Raw genomic sequence first — 25,026 nt, 5'->3', positions numbered from 1 at the left:
AAAAAAAAATTCATCATTAAAAAAAAATATCTTTGTATTTATTGCATACATTGCAGATTAAAAAATGAAGTTGTTAAAAACTGTTTTTTTAAATCTAATCAAGTACTATAGATTCTGTTCACAAATAAGTACTTACATATTATTTTTACGAAGGACGCTTCATGTTTGTGGACAACGTTTACAACCACGACGGAACGCAAAACGCCAGGATTTTTTCAGAAACGATTTACACGAACCAGGCCAGCTGCTTGAGGTTCTACTACACCATGAGTGGCAAGAGCGCTGGTTGGTTAAAAAACTGTTGAGCGTCATTAAATTCGTGAATATTAAAGTTCAATCTGTATGACTTGTTGCATTTTGAGACTTTATACAGTATATTGATAACCTAAAGAAAAAAATTACCAATATAATATGTACAACCAAAATTTTTGAAAAAGCTTGTTTTATAACATTTGTTATGAAAAAGTTTATTTAACAAGGTTTTCATACTACAATTAGTATTTACAACAATTTTTCCACCCATCAGGCACGCTCAACATATTCTTCGGGCAGACCACAAACGGAGTGTACCAGAGCGACCTCAAGTGGTCGTTGTCAGGGCAACAGCAGGGTATCTGGGGCGAGGCGACCATTCCTCTCAAGGGGTACACCGCCCCCTACACCGTCGTGTACGAAGCCGTGCCCGAGGACGGGGACCAAGGCAACATCGCCGTGGACGACATCGAGTTTTACGGTCTTGACTGCTCATTAGCGCCATTAGCGGCAGACCCCGGAGCGTCAAACCCCACTCAGGCCCCGACCCAGGGCCCCATACCCGCGGGTCCCATCAACTGCGACTTCGATTCCGGGTTTTGCGATTTTACTCAGGTAACTTACTTGACTGCACTTGAAGAAAATAATGTGGCACGATTAGTAAATTAACAAGTCATTTTTTGAAAGTAACCAACAAACTTCTGAAAAACAAAACAGTAAAAGAAAACCTGACAGCTTCTTTGTAACATTTAGTAAAAATGTTTGCAGTATTTGAAAAACTTACGCTCTCAGTAACACTAAAAAAATCAGTATTGTTCAGTATTTTAATTTTTTTTAAATATTCAGGACACGACGGACACTTTCGATTGGACGCGCCTCAACACGAACACGCCCTCCAGCAGCACGGGGCCGGACAGCGACCACACGACGGGGGTGCAAGGCAAGGGATACTTCGCTTACATCGAGTCGTCGGGACACATTGGGGGCGATTACGCCGTTCTCATGTCAGGGAAATCACCGTCGACGAGAGGATCTTGCTTGAAGTTCTGGTGAGTTTTTATTGAGAGATTTGTGTTATGTTTTTAGAATATATTTTGATTTATGTTTTAAGTCTTATGCAATAAATAACTCAACACCATAATTAATATTTCGCTCTAGTTCAGTTTGTAAGGATGTTTGTTGAAAAAAAGAGTTAGACTAACTTTCAAGTCTGTTTTTTAAATGACGATGTGATACCACATGTCTCACTAACAAGTGTTAAACTGTTTGAAAATGTGTGGTTGTATATTATAAAAAACATGTGTTAAAAGAAAAACGATAAAACACGATAAATAATACTAAACGCAATACTTATACAAGTTTTATATGACGTCACAATCTTCCAGGTACCACATGTATGGTTCTGCCATCGGAACTTTGTCGGTGGTGCTAAAGACAGGATCGATGGGAGACGTGGTCATTTGGTCGCAAACTTACGGTTTAGGGGATGTTTGGTATCCCGCGTCGTTAGATATCATCGTAGACGAAACTTTCCAGGTCGGTTGTAATATGGAAAACTAACAAAAATAGTATTTGTAATAGTTCTTAAAAGTTGTAAGGTTTATTTAATGTAATTTTTTACTACGTGTAAACGGAATTATTTTTTTAATGATCGATTTAATCAAGTTTACTCTTTGAGCAATATTTCTGCAAAAATACTTCGCCTTCATACCAAATGTTTACGACTTCTTTAATATTTCTCAAGTAGTTTACATTAATTCAAAACTATCACGTCCAAACAACAGATCAAGTTCAACGCAACCGTCGTGTCGTCGTACACCGACGACATCTCGATCGACGACGTCAGGCTCGACCCGGGCCTGTGTCCCCCGCCGCCGGCCCAGGACACCCTGTGCACGTTCGAGGACGACCTGGCGTGCGGGTACACGCAGGACGGGTCCGACGACTTCAACTGGATACAGACGTCCGGAGGTTTGAACAGTTGTAACATGCTGTTCATCAGTTGAAAAACATTAACTGAAAAAACCTGTAAAAATTAATTTTTCAATTGACACGTTACAAGTGTTCTTTTTGTTTTACTTTTATACTGTTTTGTTGCATTTTGAGGGTACAACTCATAAAGGCTTTAGGTGTCTTGAAAAATTTTATTTGCAATTTATACTTGATGTTTTCAGTAAGTCCATGTGTATTAACTTATAAAGTGCTTCGTAGTTGCTTTGTTCAACACTTGTATATATAAACCCAGGAACGGCTTCGGTGGACACGGGACCGACGTACGACCACACCTACGGCACGTCGTACGGAAGGTACATGTACATCGAGACCAGCTCGCCCCGGGTACCAGGGGACGTGGCCCGTTTCGTATCGGGGGAATACCAGCAGATGGCAGGGGACGAGTGCGTGACGTTCTACTACCACATGTACGGGCAAGACACCGGCACGTTGAACGTTTACCAGTTCAACGGAAAGTATACGCAAGGTGATTGCTTTGAATAAATTGAAAACATAAGTACTGATGTTTTGTATAAAGTTATATAAGTACACATACCAGCAAGGTAAAACACTGTTTTGTTAAAACAAAATGAATTGTCTATAATTATAAGCAATGGTATTTAATGTACTACATTTGAGTACACATTAGGTTGGTTTGTTAGCACTCTAATCAAACTTTTTCAGGTTCTGTGTTATTTTGAAATTTTGATTAGTCCTAATATAATTAAAACTACTTGTTGTTTTTTTTTTATCAGAGATTTTATTTTTGTTGTTAAAACAGCATTGATAAGTTGTAAATAATTTTATAAATATTCAAAAGCTTTTTAGTTTTTAAGATTAATATACTCATGTCTTGCATATGGTGTACTTATACAAAACTTTTTTTTGTAACACTTCAACTAACTTATTTAAAGTAATTTGTTATTTTTATTCATTTTGTTTTATTCCAGGTGCAATGCTCACTGATCAAATGAAAGTTTTCACGAAATCTGGAAATCAAGGAAACAGATGGCGAAGAGCCACGGTTTGTTTTTACATTTTAAGTTTGTGACATATTTGTAGATTACTCCAAAATCTACTGTACAATGTACGTAGTGTCTTTATTTTAATTAAAAACTCATTAGTAAATTTTAGCTATCTGTTTTTTCTTTAGCGTGCTACTCAGGTTCCTACAGTTTTAAAAACTCTTAGCAAAATACCATAAGCCTTTTTTGATGCATCATAGTTTATGAAAAAATGTACGAGCTGTTTTAAAAACATTTTGTCCCTTTCTTTTGTGTAATTCAAAACTTGCTACAGAAATACTCTTGCGTAAGTAACGAAACATCAACAAAATGAAGAACAAAACGTTCGTGAACAATTTTTTAGAGCTAAAAAAGTTTTTTAAGACACATTTTTTATTTTCATATTGAATTACATAATTTTTAACTTTATATTGAATTACGTAAATATTAATTTAAATAAACATATATTCATCAGATGAGTTTGTACAATAACAACATTAAAAGCAGATATATATTACTATTTTACTTGAAGTTCATGACACGTGGTACATCTATTTATCTCTGATAACCAGAAGAAACAACTACAGCACAACTACAAACTTTTTAAGCATTGCAACCATACGAGACTGACTAAAATTTTCCACAGGTGAGCTTGTACAACGACAAGACGTACCAGCTGATATTCGAGGGAACAGTAGGGCCCGGGTTCACCGGTGACATGGCCATTGATGACGTCATAATAGAGCCCGGAAAGTGCCAGCCTTACGGAGGGTGCAACTTTGATAATGTTTGTTTTAACTAAAATAGATGCTTCAACTCAAATACTTGTTGAAGCAACCTACTAAAATAAAATTGAAGAAATAATTGTATTTACAAAATTACTTTCGAAGCAAACTAGTAATTAAAAGGTACTTATAAAGCTTTTAGTAATTAATAGTATATAATTTCTTTGTAGTAAGTACATTGAATTAACATTATTCAAAAAAAATATTTCTGTTGTATATGGTTTTTAATTTTAAACCAAACTTTCTAAGTTGTTCTTATGTTGAATTACTAAAACTGCAATAAACCATTAAAAAAGCTGTATCAAAAAATAACTAAAATCGATTTATCTTATACAGAAAGACACTTGTAACTACGTGAACGAGCAAAGAGACGATTTTGATTGGATAGTCAACCAGGGGCCTACTTCAGTGGGAGGTACCGGTCCCGATAATGACCACACTACAGGAAAGTCACAGGTATGATACAAGTGTTAAAAGTTACCTATCTATGTTTACTTGTTGTTTAAAATGCTGAACAATTGAATATCTTAGTTTGTTAATGTGCTTTTTATTCAATGTTTTAGTTGACGGTTAATACTATTAGATAAAATGTATAGAATAAATAAAACGTAAATTAAATCTTAAATACCAGAAAAAAAAAAGTTCACTTCCTACATCAAAACTTGTGCATTTTAGAATTAATACAATTTAAACGATTTCCAGGGAAGTTACTTGTACATAGACACATCGGACAACCCCGTCCAAGGCCAGAGAGCTTTGCTGAAATCCGAGAGGTTGTCAGACAGCGGCAAGTCCTGCTTCCAGTTCTGGTACACAATGTACGGTACGGACGTGGACGAACTGAACGTCAGGTTGAGGTACTACGAGGGAGGAGACGCTCAGGTGGATTCGGACGCGGCAGAGTTTTTGGTCTGGTCGCTGAAAGGAGACCAGGGCCAGGGATGGAAGTATGCTCAGGTCGGTGAAAAAGCAAAAAATAATAATTGGTACATTTATTTAAGCTCTGATTGTTAGACAAATCAGAAGTTTTTAAATCTTTACCTGATTATTTGATTAAGTATTTGTCTACGCGACCAACAGCCATGTTAAGTGGTGACCATATTCGTGCCATATAAACTAGTACTAATTGTATGGTGGTAAAATGATCTCAGCTGTACGTAACAACAAAACAGCTTATAACTAACATTTGTATTTTATGCTAAAGAAAAACAAACGGTTTTGATAATATAAATAAAATCATCATTACGATACTAACGACGCAAACAAAACTAAACACAACAACAAAAACAGATACCAGTAACGATGGAACTCGACTATCACGTCATAATCGAAGCTGTGGTGGGCAAGACCATCCAGAGCCAGATCGCTATAGACGACCTCATACTGGTGGACGGCAGCTTGTGCGAGATAACCCCGCCAATTGCAGAAAACAAAAATTACACGAAAATGGTCGATTGCAATTTTGAAAATGATATTTGCAACTGGCACCAGTGCGTAGACGGCGACTGCGGGAGTTAGTTTTTGAAAAAAAAGAAATGTTTTGATTGGTTGAAAACTTGTTTGGGTGTATTTAAAGTTTATCGGGAAACATTTATTTTGTTCTGTGAGGATTAGTTTAAAAATGCATTCGGTTGTAGTAGGAAAACCTAATTTTTTATAGTGGCTTTAATCTATTTTTAAATAGCTATTGATGAAAAAGCTCATTTTGACTTAAACATGTTGTTATTTTTGTTTGTTTTTTTTTAAATTTCAAGGTTTTACGTGGTAAACCACTTTAAAAAAGTATTTAAATAAATACAAAAGGCATTTGCGAAGTGCAAGCCAAAAACAGTTTTTTGATTGGACGTTTTTTCGCACCAGGTTTCAAGGACGTTTTTGATTGGACGAGGGACGCAGGCGGCACTTCTTCCGTGAACACCGGACCGGTGACCGACCACACCACGGGCAAGGGCTACTACGTCTACATAGAAACCAGCTCTCCCCGGGTGCAGGGCGACAACGCGTTGATAAGGACCGACTGGGTGCCTCCGTCCGCTGGGGGCGCGTGCTTCGGGTAAACTGAATTAATCGATTGACCAGGGATAAAATAAACAGTAAACCTGAAATCATTTATAACTGTAAAAGTTTATATAAATGTAGAAAAACAATTTTAACCAACAACTTTAAAAAGAGGTATTATAGAAAGTAAATAAAACTTCTACACTGTTTTGTTTTACAGTGAGTTCTTTTTACCTTTTTGAAATTTCCGAGTTTTAATAAATTTATTTAAACTTTTTTTATATTCTAGATTGAACCAAAGCATAACTGTTTGGTTTTATAAATTTGTAAAGATATGATTTACTTTAACTTCAGACATTTTTCATTGAAGCTTAGGCCAGAAAAATTTGCTTAGTTTTGAAAATTTGTAAAAATATTATTATAGTTTCTGGTACCACATGTTGGGAGCGGGAGTCGGTGAATTGAACGTTTACATTGAGACACCAAGCGGAGAAAAAATATTAATAATAAAACCAAACGACGAGCAGTCAGATCAGTGGCTTCACGGAAGGTGAAAAATATTAGAATACTTGTTTTAATTGTTTGATGTAAATTAATAGTTTCACGTTAAAGCTTTATTAAAGGACTATTAAGTTTATTAGCTTGAAAAATTTAAAATTATAGTTTTAAATTGTATTAATTGATTAAATTAAGTTGGATGGCAACATAGTGTAAAAAATGTATCTCGTTGATAAGATCCGTAAATAACACACAAGTTACTTAAGACAAACTGAAACTCAATCAGCTTTTTCATCCAGATACTCCCTGTACACGCTGACACCGGTGAGGTTGTGGATAGAGGGCGTCGTCGGAACCGGGTACACGGGCGACATCGCGATCGATGACGTGTACATAAGGCCTGGTGCCCCCTGCGATGACCACGTCAGTTTTATTAAAAATGAGTATTTCAATTTTAGCTACGTAAAAGTCTGATTGGTAGTACTTTGCTAATGTTTTATATTGATATTTTCTCGAAACTATACTAGAACATTTTTCTTTAGTATAGTAACTTTGTTTCTGTAAACTCACTTATTTTCATGCGTAGTAAAACAAGATTGCTACATAAGACCTGGTGCTCCTTGCGATGATCACGTTTTCCACATTTGTATACAATATAGCTTTTTAAACTTTTAGAAAGTAAAAAAAATTGATTGATTTTTTCTCAATGGAAAACATGAGCTTTGTTTGTACTTAAAAGTAGTTTTATCTCTACCTGCTAATTTAATTTGAAGCTCAGCTTCGAAGGCAGTGGAATAAAAGTTAAAAAGTATCAAGCTTCAAAACAAAGAAAACTTGAATTTTGCAGCCGAATTTAAATCTCAAAAAATAACTAATGAGTTTTTTAAAGCTCGATTGTAGTTAGCTGGATTAACAAAAACTTTAACAATTTTTTTAACAGGGTGTTTGTAACTTTGAGGCGGGTTTCTGCAACTGGGAGCAAGCTACGGACGACGATTTTGATTGGTCGCGAGGCAACAACGGCACTTCTTCCCAGGGAACCGGTCCGTCAAACGACCACTCTATCGGTACCGACCTCGGAATATACGCCTTCATTGAATCGTCAAGGTATTTAAAGTATAAATTAAGTACAAAGTTTACACTTTATCTGTATTTTGTTTTCAAAAAAAAAGTTATTGAATGATCAAGCTTGTTTACAAAACAAGTACTAAGCATTGATGGTCTAACAAAAAAAATCTAATTTAATACTTATCTTTCATTCAGTACTGCCCATTAACGGTAATTTATCACTCCCCACAGCCCGCGAGTGCCTTCTGACAGCGCGAGGTTGTTCTACAAGCAAACGCTTCCGCTAGGTGGCAGGTACTGCTTCAGCATGTTCTACCACATGTACGGCAACAACATCGGAAACTTGAAGGTGTACGTGAAACCGGTGAATACCCCGTTGAGCAGCTCGCAAGTGGTGTGGCAGGAAACGGGAAACCAGGGCGAAATTTGGCGGAAGGCGCAGACGTCAGTGACGTCCGTGCAGGACGATTTCCAGGTAAAAAAATTTGTGGAAAATCAAATTATTGTAGAACAGTTTAGCTTTAGTGTCTGTTCTCAGAAAGTCAAAAAAGCTCTCTTTTGTTATTAAAATGTAAAAAAAAAACAGTATTGAAAATATATAATTTAAAATTTGTTTACATATAATTGTGTAATTTCAGCATGACAATAAATTAAACCTTATAACATAAATAATTACTTGTTTGTAATCGTTTTGTTATAAAAATAATAAGGGTAGGACGTAAATGAGTTGTTGGTTTTTGTATTCACTAACCAAAACCATATTATATCACCAGGTGATTATTGAAGCTACGGTGGGAAGCAGTTTCGCGGGTGACATTGCTATTGACGACGTCACTATGACAACAGGGGACTGCTTTTCCACCCAAGTTTGCAACTTTGAAACAGACTTTTGTGAATGGGTCAATGTTGGAGGTAAATGTTCTTTTATAAACTTGTTAAAACAACTAGAATATTCGTTAACAAACTTGTTAAAACAACTAGAATATTTGTTAATTCCATTTATACCTCGATAAGATGTAACTATTATAAAATAAATAAATAAATAAAATATTTTAATTTTCTTTTTCTAAAATTATTCATCTTATATAAAGTATAAATTTACATACTAGTTTAGCCTATTGAAAAAAAAACAACAAATACTTTAAAAAAATATCTAAAAATAATATTCCCCTTAAAAGCGAGTTCGACGGACAATTATGATTGGGCGAGAAATTTTGGTAGTTCCCCATCAACGAGTACAGGACCTCTTACTGACCACACTACAGGAACCGACAGGGGATTCTACGTTTATTTCGGTGAGAAATTTTGTGTGGTCAATTAAACTCAAGTTGTTATAAGAGATGTAATACAACTTTGTATGATCTGTTTTAAATAGCTTTTTTTTTTGCTTTAATCTTTTTAAGTATCAAAGCAAGGTTATTAGTGTAAATAAGGTACTAAAAAACATTTTCTTACTGAGTACAATCAAACAAACCAAGTATGGAAATTTTCAAAGAATAAGTGTGTTTTTAAATTCACAAACTATTATCTTCACACAGAGGCGAGCTCGATATCACAGGGATCTACCGCGTGGCTGGTTTCCGCTTCTTATGACGCGACGACTACGTCACAAACGGTCGACGGGTACTGCATGACGTTCTGGTACCACATGTTCGGACCCAACATCGGAACATTGAACATCTACGTCGTTGAAGATAACGGGGTGAGAGAGAGTATAATATTAAAGAAAAATGTAGTAGTTTTTTAATATGTTTACTAATTTAATTTCAATCTGAGACTAACAATACATTTGGCTAATTTACTAAAAATTACAAAAATGCTTAAGCGAGGTTTTTTTTTAATGATAAAATTCTTGCTTTAAACAAATTTAAATTGTCTTATAGAAAACTATAACAACGGGCAGTCCAGTTTGGTCGTTGTCAGGGGACCAAGGAGACGTTTGGTTGCTAGGGGCGGTAAACATCACCTCCCCAACCAGGTTCTTCATCGTTATTGAGGGTGTCAGAGGTGACAGCTACCTTGGTTAGTAAAACTTTAATGCATAGCGAAAACTTTTCAAATATGACTTACTCGTATGAAGTTGTTTAAAGCATAAAACGTCATATGATACTCAAAAAAAAAAAAAAAAGAAAACACTAACGCTTATCAAACAAATAAAAGTATTTTTCTATAACTATATGCTAAACTAAAACACAAAATAATAGTAATTAAGAAATGATCTATCAAATATTGGTTAATATCGTGAACTACTAACAGACACTTGTACTAATTGTATACTTATAAACACTTTAACTTAATTATAAACACTCTTGTTTTTCAAAGGCGACATATCACTGGACGACATCGGCATATTCGAGAACTTGTGTGGGGAGCAGGACGGACCCAACGTCCAGCCCACCCCCGGCCCCACGCCCCTGCCCAGCCCCTGGGACTGCGACTTCGAAAGTGGGGAGTGCGGGTGGTCCACCGACCCCGTGCAATCGTTGTCATGGCAAATTAATCAAGGCGACACGCCGTCCACACAGACCGGCCCCACCACGGACCACACCACTTTGAACGACAAGGTGGAAAATATGTTTTGATTAAAAAAAATAAATTTTACAACAACTTATATGATTGTTTGTAACTGTTTAAGATTAAAGTTTAACGAATGGTTAGATTTACTTTCTTGAGTAGTTTTATAAAAAATAGCTAGGAACTTTTTTTTTGTATAACTACCACAAACATACTTCTTAATCTTGGCTTACAGAAAGTGTTATTTTGTTATTAAAACTATCAAAGAAATATGTTTTAAAAAAATTAGACAGTAGTTATTAAACTAAATAACAAACAGGGCCACTATATGTACGTGGAGATGGACCTTGGAACGACTCAGGGCGAGGTGGCCAGGTACAAGTCCCCGTTGATAACTTCTCAGGACTCCAGCGGCATCTGCGTCAGATTCTGGTACAACATGTACGGCAGCGACGTCAACACTCTGAAGGTTTGTTTGCAAAATTAAATTTCTGATATTTGTTTGTACCGAAGCGGTTGAGTGTCTCAAAAAATCTTTTATACTAACGTCTAACTTTGGTTTAATATTGACAAGTATAAAGGAAATAAACAACTAGTTTCTAGTTTCAAAGCAGCTTTTGTAAAAGTTTAAACTTTTAACGTGAAAATGTTTCTTAGGTCTTCTACGTTCAAAGAGATTTGTACTCGGACTACTTGTGGGAGAGGAAGAGCTCTCAGGGACCTTTCTGGGTCCAAGGAGAAGTGAGATTTTCTTTTTGTTATAACTATTTTACACTATTTTGATATCCTAAGCTACATATACTAAAAGTACAAAACAAAATATCTTCAATTTTTTACTGTTTATTTCAAAAGGTTGATAGAGTTTAGATCAGGGAATAAAGACGAGAGGGCTTTAACTATAGTTGTACTTTTGACTAGCTGAACAACTTTTTTTAAAGTGTAGTACACACTGTATATTCTTATACTTAGTAATTTTCTTGAAGTAAAACAATTTTTTATAATGCAACTTAAAAATACTGTAATAACTTACAAAAAACAGGTGCAAATAAAAAGAGCGGGCGACCTGACAGTGGTGTTCGAAGCCGCCAGGGGCGCTAGTTACAACGGCGACATCGCCATTGACGACATCAGGGTATACTTGGGTGGTTGCCCTCCGCCCACCTACTGCGAGTTTGAGGAAAATTACTGCGGGCTGGAGAACGACCTGACTGCCGATTTCATGTGGCTGTACGAGCAAGCAAGCAACGTCGATGGTTTGTTTTATTATATTTATGTATATACATTAATTGTTTTATATACATATTTCATGTGGCTAGTAAAGTTACAGTTTGTTTTAAAATTTACAAATACATATCAGATAGTTAAACTATTTTTGTTTTATGTGAAGTAAAACAGACTTTACCGTTGAATGATCTCTGAAAATTACTTTACTAGTAACAATGTTTTAACCGTGGTTTTCTGTAAATTAAGCAACATGTCTTAAAGTCGTAGAGATAAAAACACAAAAGAAAGGTTAACAACTGGTGTACGCTTCTAAAGTTTGAAATCTGTTTTGAATAAAAAAAAAGCAACTACAAACCTGTAACATTACGCCGAATAAAAAATACTTTCTAATTACAAAACTAAAAGCTACTTTTTAATAGGTTTGAAAGTAGTTACTTAAAAACTACTAATGTGAACTAATTTTTTCCAGACCCGAACGTGGACCACACGTACTTGTCGGGAAACGGTCACTTCATGGTGACGGACAGCGACCCGACCAGGACCCCGCCGTCCAGCAAGGCGAGACTGATAACTCTGACCAACCCGACCGGCACCCTCTCGCAATGTCTCGTTTTCTGGTTGGTAAAAAGTAACAAGTTGTACACAAACCGTTTGACTTTTATTGCAAGTATGATGGATTTTGATCGTTTCTTACAGTGTTGTAGTATAATGAATAGTATCGATATAGAATTAAAAGTATAAATCTACAAAAAAAATATAATTTAATAAACAAGCATATTTTTTATATTGTTTTATGTCATAAACGCTACATTTATAAACAAACTTGCCGACCGTATTAAACATTGTAAACCGAAAAAAATACATTCAAAAAACAATAACCACTCTTTTAACTGACAGGTACAACATGAACGGTACGGACCAGGGCGAACTGAGGTTGCACGTTTTGGAGGACGTCGGGGCGGGCTTCGACGCCCCCGTGTGGGTGTTGTACGGTAACCAGGGAAACTACTGGAAACGGGCATCGCTCAACATACAAGCTCCCTTGCCTTTTAAAGTTAGTCTTAACAAAAGACTTTAAAACTTTGTTATTAAAAACATTTAAATAGTTTGGTAAAATAGCAAAATGGTCTAAGAATTTTGAATTATGATTAGTTTTTGTTGCATATATATAGAATTGCTTAGACTTAAAAAGACTTAAGATACATTTAATGCTTAGTCTTATTTTTACAGTGTTTTTTATAAAGGCAAACATAGGTATCATAAAACTCTATAGGTATCTAAAACTTTGTCTATATAAAAACTTCAAACTTAAGTAAAAAATTGCACTTTTTAGGTTGTGTTCGAAGCAGTGAAAGGATTGGATTGGACGAGAAATATTGCGATCGACGACATCGAAATTCTAACTGAGTCCTGCTACTCCCCAGGTTAGCTTACAATAAAGTTGTTGAAACCTGTAAACTTTTAAAACGTTGCTTGTACATTTAGAACTAATCAGGTAACTTTTGTGTAAAGTTGCGTTTAAGAAAATTCAGTTAGCATATCACAACCTTGGTAGTATTGTAATATATTATATATGTTAGTTTGTTGCACTCTTACTTAAAACCTGTAAGTTAGAATTAGTTTTTAATAAGATGCGTAAGTAATGTTGGGAAAAGTTATTGTTTTCTCCAGAACAACATGAACAATTTTTACAAATGACTAAAACAAAACCGTTTTTAGGTTTTGAGCAACTTTGAATTTTAAATAAGCGCATTAAAAAATTAAGTATAAAAAAAATAAACAAAAAATAAGCTTTTAGATAAAAAATAAGATTAAAAAAGTCCATAAAACAATATTTTAAATTAAGTATGTTTTTGAAAAAAATAATTTTTCTAACAAAACTAAAAAGTAGCATTTCTTAACAATCAACTAGCTAATATACAATAGACATGATAACTCTGGTTACATACACGTTGTGGTAAATATTTGAAATTTTACTAAAAAAAAATCAATAACTTTGTTTACAATCGCAGCAAACTGCAACTTCGACAACAGCGATTGTGGTTGGATAAACATGGGAGGGGACGATTTTGATTGGGTGAGAAAGAAGGGGTCCACGTCCTCCGTGGATACCGGTCCCTCCGGGGATCACACCTCAGGAAACGGTGAGAAAATAAATCGGTTTCGAAAATGAGTTTTTTAAATATATTTTTTTTCCAAAGTGCATGTATGTGTATAACCAGTAAAAAAAGATAAAAAAAAATGAAATGCTTGATTTTCTTTATGCTTACTTGCTAACAGCCTCAAGTATATAAATACTGTTACAAGTACAGTTTTCAAACGAGCCTCAATTTTTTTTCAGGTTTTTACATCTACATCGAGGCTTCTTCTCCCAGAGTGCAGGGCGATCAAGCCAGAATTTTATCTGAAGTCTTCACGAAAATCGGGTTGAACGACAACAACCATTGTCTCACTTTCTGGTAATTATTACATAACATAGTATAATAGTTTTTCTTGTATTTTCGATTTATTTTTATAGCGCTTTAATGTTATTTGATTTTGTAAAAGGTTCAGAACAGTGATTACTTTTCGTTTTTGATTGCAGCTTTTTTGCTATGTACATATACTAATCAAAATGTTTGGTAAATTTACAATCAAAAGCGCAACTTTTAAGTTGACTTTAAATTTTAACCGCATCAACTTGAAGTGACCATACCTTGTTTCACAAAACAACTTTGCATGTATAAAATCAAACATTAAGTAATTCATAATTTTTTTCATCCCAGGTACCACATGAAAGGGTCGTCGATGGGCAGCCTGGAAGTGATTCTCCAATCCGGTGAATTCCCCTACGTGGATCAAGTGATATGGAGCGACGACCAGGACCGCGGCGACAAGTGGATCTACGTGGCCGTGAACGTGGTCACGAACGACCAGTTCCACCTGATTTTCCAGGGCACCATCGGGTCCAGCTTCAACGGGGACATCGCGGTGGACGACGTGGTCACTTACCTGGGTGAGTTGTAAATAAAGTATTAAGCTAAAACAAATAAATTGTAGTGTCACGTAAAATATAACTTGTTAATAATTACGTAAACAGTATATAAGTTTATTATTCTTGAATTGTCTCTTAAGACGTGACTAAAACTTTTTGACGTGGTCACTTACCTTGGTGAGTTGTAAAGTGTTAAGCCAATACAGTTACATGTTACTGTCATTTAAATTACTGCGTAACTTTGTATGAGACTTCCCTCAGTTAAAGATTTTATAAACAACTTTTTAATAAATAAATAAAGTTTTTAAACGATTTTTTATATAAACGCTTCAATGAACAGCAGCGACTTTGAAAGGCAGTCAAATATTTTTATACAACTAAAATTTAGAAGTTTAACATCGGAAGTAGTAAACACTAACAAAATCTATATTTATATAAACTTTATTACTTTTGCAGGACAATGCGTCACACCGCCCCCTTCTACGTCTGTAAACTGCGGATCGAGCGACGAACTTGTGAACACAAACAATATTTGCGACTTTGTACAAGGTAATCAGTTTAAATAGATTCTCAAACAGATTGCGTTGTGATTTTTTTTCGTGCAGTCTTACAAACAACGTTCTAACAAAACCCTATATATCTTGGCTTATTTATACTTTTATTTTTTTTAAACTTTGTATTAATAACAACCAAACCAGATTGTCCGAACGGGTGGGACGAACAGAACTGCGGTCAGTGCACCTTCGAGAGCGGACAGTGCGGCTGGACGGACGTGTCAGCCTCCACGTTCACGTGGCAACGGGACAGGGACGGAACGTCGACCATAAACACCGGCCCGTCCACCGACCACACGCTTGGCACCGGACAGGGTTTGAAATTAGTTGATAGTTTTTGTTTTGAAAACTAGGTTTGAATTGAAACAAAAAAGTTGCTGTGTTTGTTGTTTTGTAATTGCATTGTTATTTTAAAAGATAATTTTTAATCATAAAAGAAATATGTTTATATTTAAATTTTAATCAACGCTAGAGTTTAAAATGAAATTAAAAAGTTTGTTAGAAAAAACAGACAATTAGTTTTGTATTTTTTTTTACGAAAAGTTATTGTGTACAACATTAATCAAAAAAACTTTAATATATTACACTCTTCTTTGTAGAAAACAATTCTAATGTATTTCAAAATCACTTTACAATATTTCAATTAGTTTGAAATGTATTCAGGTTACTACATGCTTGTGGAAGCGCAGCCGAGTGCAGATCCGTTTGCCACTGAGGCCGTGTTGATATCACCGCTGATAGGAGAAACCAGCTCCACTTGTGAAGTTTGTTAAATTGTTGTGGCAAATACTAAAGATAGAGGCTAAGATGTTTAGTAGCAATTTTAATCATTAAAACTACATCAATTAACCTAATATAAAACTAAGTGTGCTACAAAAGTGAACAAGTTATAGGAATCTCATACTTGATAACAACAACATTTTTCTGCAAAAATACTGTGAAAAGTGTCAGTTGATTTTTGCTTATATGACATCATAGATAAACGACTGAGAAATTAAAAACAAGCACTTTAAAATTTTATATCTAATGCAGTTTCAATCCAACTGGAAGTTTGAAGATACATAAAATTGATTTTGTTTTAAAGTGGTGCAGACTCAGTTTATTATAATTCAATCAAAAGTTAAAAACTTAACTAGTCTTAATTAATTATAAACATAACTGAAATTTCAAGCAAAAATAAAAAAAGTTTCACTTCTGTAATAGTTAAACAACTTTTAAAGATTTTTGAAAAGTATTTAAGATACAAGTCAATAAATAATGTCGGTTTGTTTTAGGAGTAGCAATGTCTTCATACATGTGTGTTTTAGTTTTTGAAATCTACTTATAACTTGAGATCCCCACAGGGCAAAACATTGTTTTGTAAATAAATTCTTTGAAACAGTAATTTTTTTTATAAATAGTTATCAATTCCTGTAACCTATTTTGTCCCAGCCATGCAGTAAATTATTTTCTTAACGTTGGTTGTTTTGATAAAAAGTTAACGTAAGTCCGTAGTGAAACTGCTATGAAAAAAAAAACAATCCTTAAAAAAAACATAAAGCTTTTTTTCCAATCAACATACGAACTTTAAGTTAAAAGTGTTAAAAAACATCGCATTTTTTTTGTTTAATCTGCAGAGAAGTCTAAGTCTAAGAAGGATTCAGTTTTTCTTGAAAAACCTTAGAAGTAAATGAAAACTAATTAATTTTTAATTAAAGAAAATATTTAGTTTATTATTATTTATTATTAGAAAAAAATATTAAAGAAAATGGTTTTAAGGAAAATTTACAAAATATTTTTCCACCCAATCAGATGCAGTTCTGGTACCACATGTACGGCGACGGGTTCAAGCCGTCTTCGGGGAATCCCTCGAGCGGAGAACTGAGGGTGGTCGTGAGGCAGGCCAACGTGAAGACGCAGGTGTGGTTCCACAACACCGACAACGGCGACCAGTGGGTACCCGTCACCGTTTACATCGGTGAGTTTTTGTTTTGTAGTTGGTTTTTTAACCCGAGTAATGTCTGTATTCACCAGTTTGAGTGTCGGTGAGAAAATATAAAACTTGTTTTGACAGCAGTGTTTGTTTTTGGTTTATCAAGAACTAAAAAGTTTAAAAGGTTTAATTTATTAGTAGATTTTTGAGATTATTAACGTTATATGCGGTTAGCTGAGAACAACGTTTCAGTTTACTCTTAGAAATAAGTTTATAGCATCAGAAATATTAGTAAAAATTGTAAAAAAAAATACACAAAACTGTTAAGTATTACGTTAAAAACATGATTTTTCAAAACTATTCAACCGTTTAAGGTCGAGTGCGCGAGAGGTTCACGATCACCTTCCAGGCGACGCAGAGTTACAGCGGAGTGGGCGACCTTGCTATTGATGACGTCACATTCGTCAATTGCGGACTTCCCCAACCCCAAACCGCCCCTTGCACGTCCGACCAGTTCACGTTGGTGATGGTTTTGTGCAGATGTTAAAACAAAAACTTTTCTATCATTGTTTAATGAGCTTTTACCCATAGCTTTTTTTTTGTTTTCTAATCAAGAGGTTGACTTAAACTTTCAAACTTATTAAAATTCATTTTTGATTGTATTTATATAAAATGATCAAGATAAACCAAAAATATACTCCAGATGTACGAACGGGGCTTGCATCAGCAAAGAGTTCCAATGCGATCTTTCGGACGATTGTGGGGACGGCAGTGACGAAGCGAACTGTCAGTCGTACACCACCTGCGACTACGAGAACGGAAACTTTTGCAATGGTAAGCCGGATTGTTTTCCTGTAATTTTTTTTTGTTTGTATGCGACCAACTTGTTTGGTTGTACATTTGATGTTTTAATGCAGTTTTAAAACTAAACTTGGTTACGCTAAAATTTTTAGTAAAGCAAACCAAAAAGAGATTTAAAGTTGTGCACTATTATCTATGCTATACAAACTTATTATCCTGACTTAAAAAGACACTTGGCTTAGTCAGTAAATTTCGAGTCAAAATTACTTAAAAAGCAGAAAGGTATTAAAAGCAATTTTAACTAAATTTGTTTCCATATTTAGGATTCAACGCGGGACTTGGAACTTTCGACTGGCAGCTTCAATCCCCGTTGGACCTTGTCGGACAACCTACTCCTACGAGGGATCACACAGTCAATTTACCATCCGGGTAAGAAAAATTGCTGAACAAGTTATAAACTCAGTGAAAAAATTTATCATTGTTATAGTTTTTTAAAACGAATTAGTTAATTGTACGGAAAACAAAAACATTTGAACAAAAAGTGTTGTAGTGTCAATTTCAGAACCGCAACAAAAGCTCTATTATATGTGTGTAATTTATTTACAGACACTTCATATACGCGAGTTCGGCTTACCCCCGTATTGAAGGTGACAACGCGGTGTTCGCGTTCCCCGTTATTGCGCCCTCTAGCGACTGCACCATGAGGTTTTACTACCACATGGTCGGCATCCACGTCGGGTCGCTGAACGTCTACAAAAGATATGAGGTAAAAATTTAGGATAATAAATACTAGCTATTGAATTAAACAGTAATATTTATGGTAATTTGTGTTAAAAACTTTGTATGAATGTTTTTTTAGGTAACCATAATAGTGATTCTATAAATTTAAATAACACTTCCAATCGTTTGATAATTAAGGTCTTTGTGGCAGAAAAGTCAAACTTTACGTTTATTTGGTGACAAACGATTTAAAACTTTCTGTTTTTGTTTAAAACTAGTTTTGAATTTTCAGTACGGCGGAGACTGGACTTTGCTCTGGAGCAGGCAGGACTCTCTCCAGCAGGATTTGTTCGTGAGGCAGGACATAAAGCTCTCTGAAACAAGAAACTATCAAGTTAGATTTTTCAATGTGTTCATTTTATGTTGCAGTAGACAAAAGTATTTAGAAAAATCAACGCATACATATTTATAGAAAACTGTCTGAAGATTTTAAAGAAAAAGTTTACTAACTGTTATAACTATTACTCAAGTTGCCACAGTATACAAAAAAAAACTAGTCAACTGTAAAGTTTTTAATGAAAAAAACAATCCTTACAGATTTTGATAGAAGCGGTCGTGGGTAGCGGCCACTTGGGGGACACGGCTGTCGATGACGTCACTTTCACGCCTGGGTGCACTTTTACGTCAGGGAACCTCCCTCCAGGCACCACCACCCCTCCGCCCCCGTCTCCATGCCAACCAGGCGAGTCTGTTTGCTCGGACGGGTACACTTGCATCAAGAACGAAAAGGTAAGAATTAGTTTATAATTCTAAAAGTTTATTAAAAGAAAAAAGAAAATAATTTAAACTAACTGATGTTTAAGTTAAGAGTACTAGTTCTTTACAGTACTACTGTTTTTTTACATCATAAAATCTCCTGATAGTATTTAAAAGAATGCTTTTTTAGCTAAGTTAAATTTTACAAAGAGCTATTTATTAATAGTCTTTCTTGATAACTTTTAAACTTGTAGAGGTTTCAAACTAAAGATTTTAAAAATATTAATCATTACTCATTGTTTAACAAGTTTAGAAAAAAAAATTACAATGCTTTTGCTTCAAAATAAAACTCAACCTCACTGCAGTGAAAAGTTTTCACAAACATCTTTTTTCTTCAGATCTGCGACTTCGTGTCTGACTGCCCTGGTACCGGATATGACGAGCTCTCTTGCGCCTCGTGCGACTTCGAAACCGGCAAATGCGGTTGGACGGACACTTCGGTGGGAGGACTTGTGTGGTACAGGGATCAGGTCCAGGATGTTCAGTCAACCGTGACCGGGTTGCCCACCGGTGACGTCACTACAGCGGGTTCGAGAGGTTCGTTGCCATGACAAATTTTGTTGGTTTGGAAAAAAACTAGTTCGTTGGAGACAGAAAAACTTCTTCATATAACGTAACTTCGTAAATCTAAAAAACCTTTAAAATCATTACTACAAATTTGTAATTAAAAATGGTAATAAACTATTAACTGTTATAACATTAAAAGCAACAAATAGTATGTTTCAAATTAATGAATTACAAATAAATCAGAAAGTTAGAAACTTTTAAAAAATACTTGCATACAAATATATAGGAAACATCTTGTACGTTGACACGAGACCTTCTCAAGTTTCTGCAAACGCCACCATAGAAACGGTTACCCTTGGCAACACCAGTCTCGCTTGCCAGATGCAATTTAACATGTTTATCGGAGGTATAAACTTGTTTTAAAGTGTATTTATAAACTATGGATACTAGACAATTATCAAGTAAAAATGTTATTGCTACTTTTCTAAAAGTTAAAACTGGTCTTGATAAAAACACCTAAAAATTTTCACAACAGTTTTAATTGATTTACAATTAAGAAACTTAAACTTGTTGTAGGCGACCCAGGTTCACTTTTTGTGAGGTTGTACCCGAAAGCAACAAATAACAACAAACACGTTGACATTTGGGCTTTGGACGGACCCACTGATCTTTATAAATGGACCAAGAAAACAGTCGATATCGGTCAACAAAAAGGAGGTTTCAAGGTATTTCGTTTTGAATGTTTATTTTAAGGTAGAAAATGCTTTATTGAAATAAAAAAAAACAGCTACTGAGTATAAAATTTGTTTAAATGTTATATTTTAAGTATTCTAGTTCTGTATCATAATAAATAATCAAAGTAAAGTTTAAAAGGATATCAAAAAAATATAATAAGTTTAATCATATAATAAATGTATTTGTCAAAACCTTATACAAACGATCAGTTTGATCAAGGTTGATATTAGTTTTATATAAAAATACTAACTGTAAGAATGAAAAAAAAAACAAACACCAGCTGATGCTGATCGCCATGCCAACACAAGCGAACGGTGTCACGGAGTTCTGGGTGGATGACGTCACTTTCGTCAATTGCCAGGCAACGTACACGCCACCCAACGTCGACCCCACGTGCAACTTCGAGAGCGGGACGTGCGGGTGGTACCAGGAAAAGACCAAGGACGATTTTGATTGGACGCTAGGAGTGGCTAGTGATGTGGACGCCCTCAACATTACCGGACCTGGTATTTATTTGATTTGAATATTTTTCTAAATCTAATAAAATTTAGGCTTTAAGTATGATTTCAAAAACTTTTAGAAATAATTTCAAAAGCGAAAAAACATTTCAACTTTACAAAATAGGCCTTTCCTAACTTACTAACTTGAGGAACTGAAAAATTAATAAAATGCTTTTAAAGTTATATCTTATAAAAAGTGCAACAGTGCATTAAGTTTTACTCTAGTTTTTAGAGAAGGCTGCAGTGTTCAGGTTATACCGGATACAATGGCAACAATTGTTGCAGCATGATGTTTTCAGATAACATTTTTTCCTACTAAACTCTGCATAAAACTTTCAGACTACGACAACACCATCGGAGAAGGAGGTCACATGATGTACGTGAGCTCGACCAATAGGGATCAACTTAACACGAAAGCGAGGATTGTGACGTATCCCCAACCTCCCGCCACTTCTGCCGATCCCAAGGTTTGTCACACAAAACAGTTTTTACTTTTGTTTTTTATAAGATATCAGTTGAAAAAGATTTAGACAAGGTGGTAAAACAAACTTAAGCAATTATACTTTAAATAAAAAGTTTTATGTGTGAGCCACAGTTAGATTTTTCGGGCACGCTAGTTAAAAGTTTTAACTCTGTTAAATTTTTCACAAGCCAAAGTTAAATTTACCAAAAGCCTAAGTTTAGTTAAGTAAATGTACATCAGAGTTTTTAAAATTACCACAATTAAAACTGTAGGTTTTTAAGTGAGCTATTTCCTCTCTTGACATTTATACAGCTTGAAACCGTTAAAGTTATACTTTAAACTAATAAATAGTATTTCCAATTGTGGTCAATAGCTAGAATAAAGCATTTAATTTAAAACTTGAGCTATACTTGGTGTGTGTACAGCTTAAACTTGAGTTTCTATATGGAAAAATTGACCCATTAAACTTAATACAACTAGTAGTAGAAGTAACAATTAAAAACAAACTTAATACCTCAGGTATGCGTGCAGTTCAACTACTACATGTTCGGACCGAGTGTCGGCAAGTTGAAGCTGACCAGGATAAATCACGACAAAGACGACACTTACTGGAACATATGGTCCAGGGAGGGTTCACAAGGAAACCAGTCAGTTTCCTCTTTGTTGCACGTTTTTTTTTTGCTTAATGCTAAATTATAGGGTTTAGGTGAAAGTTATCACTATTTTTAGTTTACACTGTTTTATTTCAAAGTTAACCACAAGAAAAGCTAAACAACACAAGCTTTCACTTTAACTATAACATGCACGCTCACGTCATCAAGCAATGCAAAACAATAAAACCCCCTCAGATGGAACTACGCGTACTTCGAGTTCAACGCGGAGAACTTGCACTACTCGCTGTTCTTCCAAGCGGAACGACTGAACAGTTACGACGGTGACATCGCCATCGATGACGTCAACGTGACGTATACGAAGTGCCCGCAGAAGCAGAGGGAATGCGACTTCGAGTCGACCAACTGTAATCTGAACGGGGTTTGTTGAGAACTTTATTTAAGTCTAAGTAAAAACATCCAAAAATTTTTTTTTTGAATGGTAAAAATAATATTATAAAAGTATTAGTTAATTAATAACTTCTGACTTTAATCTAAACATTTAAACTTAAAAAATAGTTAATAAATTACACAGCATATTCAAGCCTGGACAGATTTTTTGAAACTAATACAAGTTAAATGGTGTATACTGCACTTATGACATTATAAAGATAAATGCTTAATATTTAAACAAACCAAAGGTCAACACCGGAGACGACGCGGGTTGGGCGCGCGCGAAAGGCAAGTCCCCTCATTATGACGTCACAGGGCCCACCGAAGATCACACGCTGCAGACGGAGAACGGGTTCTATTACCTGGCCTCGCTGTACGACCAGCCGATCGGGGCGAGGGCGCGGGTGGCAAGCCAGAATCACCCCAAGACCACCTACCCGCAGTGCATTTACTTCTGGTGAGTTTTTGATTAATTTGTTTTTTTCACTAAACAAGTTTTACTCAAGTGGTGTTATTTTTTTTGATTAATTTGTTTTTTCAACTAAACAAGTTTTACTCAAGTGGTGTTATTTTTTTTGATTAATTTGTTTTTTCAACTAAACAAGTTTTACTCAAGTGGTGTTATTTTTTTTGATTAATTTGTTTTTTCAACTAAACAAGTTTTATTCAAATGGTGTTATTTTTTTTTGATTAATTTGTTTTTTCAACTAAACAAGCTTTGCTTAAGTGGTTATAAAAGTCTTATCAATTTTGTTTAATTTATTTTTCAAGTTTTACTCGTTATTGCTTACTTTGAAACGAAAGCTTTTAATTTTAACAAAACTGCTTAAACTCCCTAAAGATAACATCTCTATACATTTCTAAAACCCCTCATTAATTTTAATAAAAAACCAACAAAACATCGAGTATCTGACCACCAAAACTGAATTTTTATAATTTGGTAAACAAAAGGTACCACATGTACGGGAGCGGGCAGGGCACGCTGAACGTGTACACCCACCCGTACGGAGAGTTCGACCAGAACAAGGACCTCTTGTGGTCGAGGTTCGGAAACAGCGGCCCCCAGTGGCGACTCGCGCGCGCCACCCTGCAGCCCACTTCTTACAACTTCCAGGTTTGAGATTTTTTTTAATAAATGCTCGGTTTTAAATTTTTAGTTTCTCAGTTTATTTTACCGTGCTAGCTTTATCTTAGCTGTTGAAATAAAGACTTAAAAAGTTTAAAATACAATAAGTGTAAAAAGTTGTGTAATTTTGGTTTATGGGAAACTTACCTTCATAGTTTAACTAACGACGAAGTAAAATATTAAGTCTTGTTTTAGTTTTTTTAGATTGAGAGAGCTGGTTTAACAAACCGTAAACTTTTTATCACTCGATCACTCGTTAAAAAGCTGCATAACAAACTATTTTAAACGGCTTACACAAAAATACTTTACTAAGTTTGTATGACATCAATTGTTTCATTGTATGTAAAATTTTACTTGAGTTTTGTTTGAACCAAATGCTTTCCACACATCCAACTATGTACTTTATAGCATATACATTTAATTTAACTTACTCTTCAGATATCATTCGAGGCAGTGAGAGGAAACGCGCCGGCAAGCGACATCGCAATCGACGATTTCAAGATAAAAGAAGGGGAGTGTCCGCCACCAGGTGATGTTAACACAACTTTATATACATTTATATAGATGTAGTATTTTTTATCCACCAAATGGCAGTGTTTGTGTTTTTTCCAAGTCTTTAAAAAATTTAAAGTTACCAATGAAATTATTCGAGAAAATGAGATAAAATTTTTTTGCTTCAGATGATGTTACGTTAAAGTTTTGCAAAGATTCAAGCACCCGTAGTCTTGCCTTAATTTTAACTTATTTTAAATCTCGTGTTGTAATTTCAACAAATTTTTACAACTAATGACAAAACAACAGGTACGTGCGACTTTGAAGTGGACAACTGCGGTTGGAACAACTACAAGAAACAGGACGACGGTCTCGATTGGATGTGGTCAACGGGGGACGTCCCCACGAGGTACCACGGACCGGTGGTGGACCACACCACTGGCACTTCCGAAGGTGAGCTGGAGAGGAATAAAATGTTGAAGGCAAAATACATTTAAAAAAATTTTTCCTGTTGAGCGCAATAACTTAATTACTTCTTAGCTTCAATTCTAACCATAAGTTTTCAATTTGACTTCAAAAATGTTATGTAAAGCAAAACTTGTTTTGTAAATAATTGCCATATAAATGTTAGTAAACTAATGTAACTTTTTATAACAAATTATCTGTATAAATGCTAGCTACCAACTTAATTAATCCGGGCGCATGAAGATAAACCATCTTGGTTTTCTAAGGTTTATCTTATATTTAACCAAATACACATATTTTCACAGGTCACTTCGTGTACTTAGTTATTACATTCTCACAGGTCACTTCGTGTACATGGAGGCGAGTGGGAGCACCGACGACCCGCTGAGGGCTTGGTACGTCAGCGAGACGTACCCTGCCACTGGTGCCGCCTGCTTCCAGTGGAACTACTTCCTCATGGGAGAGAGCATCAGTACGCTTTCCATATACGCGCAGGTGAGTGTTTGGTGCTGTATAGACATACCTAACGAAGACAATAGCATCATATTTTGCAACGAGACTCTGTTTTTTTTTTCATTTATAG

At 35.1% G+C, this 25,026-nt stretch overlaps 2 protein-coding genes across 2 annotated transcripts in view; both read left to right on the top strand.

Annotated features, from left to right (window-relative positions):
- Positions 1-305, top strand: part of LOC145843136 (MAM and LDL-receptor class A domain-containing protein 2-like) — a 36,118-nt gene extending 35,813 nt beyond the window's left edge. Inside the window, exon 57 of the mRNA XM_082950598.1 lies at positions 154-305. Within this exon, the coding sequence (XP_082806724.1) occupies positions 154-305 (152 nt within the window). The remainder of the gene's footprint in view (positions 1-153) is intronic.
- A 277-nt stretch (positions 306-582) lies between these two features.
- The window catches only part of LOC145843135 (MAM and LDL-receptor class A domain-containing protein 1-like), a 79,259-nt gene continuing 54,815 nt past the window's right edge, over positions 583-25,026 (top strand). The window contains exons 1-51 of the mRNA XM_082950597.1: positions 583-867; positions 1,099-1,301; positions 1,638-1,788; positions 2,037-2,223; positions 2,498-2,731; positions 3,195-3,268; positions 3,895-4,035; positions 4,370-4,489; positions 4,736-4,990; positions 5,324-5,546; positions 5,894-6,086; positions 6,456-6,581; positions 6,829-6,952; positions 7,470-7,636; positions 7,829-8,072; positions 8,371-8,509; positions 8,776-8,892; positions 9,136-9,299; positions 9,481-9,619; positions 9,920-10,161; positions 10,431-10,580; positions 10,769-10,852; positions 11,151-11,364; positions 11,805-11,952; positions 12,233-12,389; positions 12,669-12,759; positions 13,348-13,479; positions 13,677-13,794; positions 14,101-14,330; positions 14,766-14,858; positions 15,008-15,178; positions 15,527-15,627; positions 16,655-16,820; positions 17,150-17,294; positions 17,479-17,609; positions 17,900-18,005; positions 18,183-18,342; positions 18,589-18,690; positions 18,894-19,085; positions 19,451-19,649; positions 19,906-20,025; positions 20,196-20,344; positions 20,635-20,860; positions 21,194-21,321; positions 21,837-21,964; positions 22,166-22,349; positions 22,609-22,817; positions 23,312-23,474; positions 23,925-24,015; positions 24,288-24,431; positions 24,784-24,938. Of these exons, the coding sequence (XP_082806723.1) occupies positions 1,255-1,301; positions 1,638-1,788; positions 2,037-2,223; positions 2,498-2,731; positions 3,195-3,268; positions 3,895-4,035; positions 4,370-4,489; positions 4,736-4,990; positions 5,324-5,546; positions 5,894-6,086; positions 6,456-6,581; positions 6,829-6,952; positions 7,470-7,636; positions 7,829-8,072; positions 8,371-8,509; positions 8,776-8,892; positions 9,136-9,299; positions 9,481-9,619; positions 9,920-10,161; positions 10,431-10,580; positions 10,769-10,852; positions 11,151-11,364; positions 11,805-11,952; positions 12,233-12,389; positions 12,669-12,759; positions 13,348-13,479; positions 13,677-13,794; positions 14,101-14,330; positions 14,766-14,858; positions 15,008-15,178; positions 15,527-15,627; positions 16,655-16,820; positions 17,150-17,294; positions 17,479-17,609; positions 17,900-18,005; positions 18,183-18,342; positions 18,589-18,690; positions 18,894-19,085; positions 19,451-19,649; positions 19,906-20,025; positions 20,196-20,344; positions 20,635-20,860; positions 21,194-21,321; positions 21,837-21,964; positions 22,166-22,349; positions 22,609-22,817; positions 23,312-23,474; positions 23,925-24,015; positions 24,288-24,431; positions 24,784-24,938 (7,674 nt within the window). The 5' untranslated portion in view covers positions 583-867; positions 1,099-1,254. The remainder of the gene's footprint in view (positions 868-1,098; positions 1,302-1,637; positions 1,789-2,036; positions 2,224-2,497; positions 2,732-3,194; positions 3,269-3,894; positions 4,036-4,369; positions 4,490-4,735; positions 4,991-5,323; positions 5,547-5,893; positions 6,087-6,455; positions 6,582-6,828; positions 6,953-7,469; positions 7,637-7,828; positions 8,073-8,370; positions 8,510-8,775; positions 8,893-9,135; positions 9,300-9,480; positions 9,620-9,919; positions 10,162-10,430; positions 10,581-10,768; positions 10,853-11,150; positions 11,365-11,804; positions 11,953-12,232; positions 12,390-12,668; positions 12,760-13,347; positions 13,480-13,676; positions 13,795-14,100; positions 14,331-14,765; positions 14,859-15,007; positions 15,179-15,526; positions 15,628-16,654; positions 16,821-17,149; positions 17,295-17,478; positions 17,610-17,899; positions 18,006-18,182; positions 18,343-18,588; positions 18,691-18,893; positions 19,086-19,450; positions 19,650-19,905; positions 20,026-20,195; positions 20,345-20,634; positions 20,861-21,193; positions 21,322-21,836; positions 21,965-22,165; positions 22,350-22,608; positions 22,818-23,311; positions 23,475-23,924; positions 24,016-24,287; positions 24,432-24,783; positions 24,939-25,026) is intronic.

The sequence above is a fragment of the Thalia democratica genome, chromosome 8, assembly GCF_965202585.1.
Source record: "Thalia democratica chromosome 8, ktThaDemo2.hap1.1, whole genome shotgun sequence".
Classification (NCBI taxonomy): domain Eukaryota; kingdom Metazoa; phylum Chordata; class Thaliacea; order Salpida; family Salpidae; genus Thalia; species Thalia democratica.
Note: the sequence above shows the minus strand (reverse complement) of the source record. Positions and strands in the feature narration are given on the sequence as shown.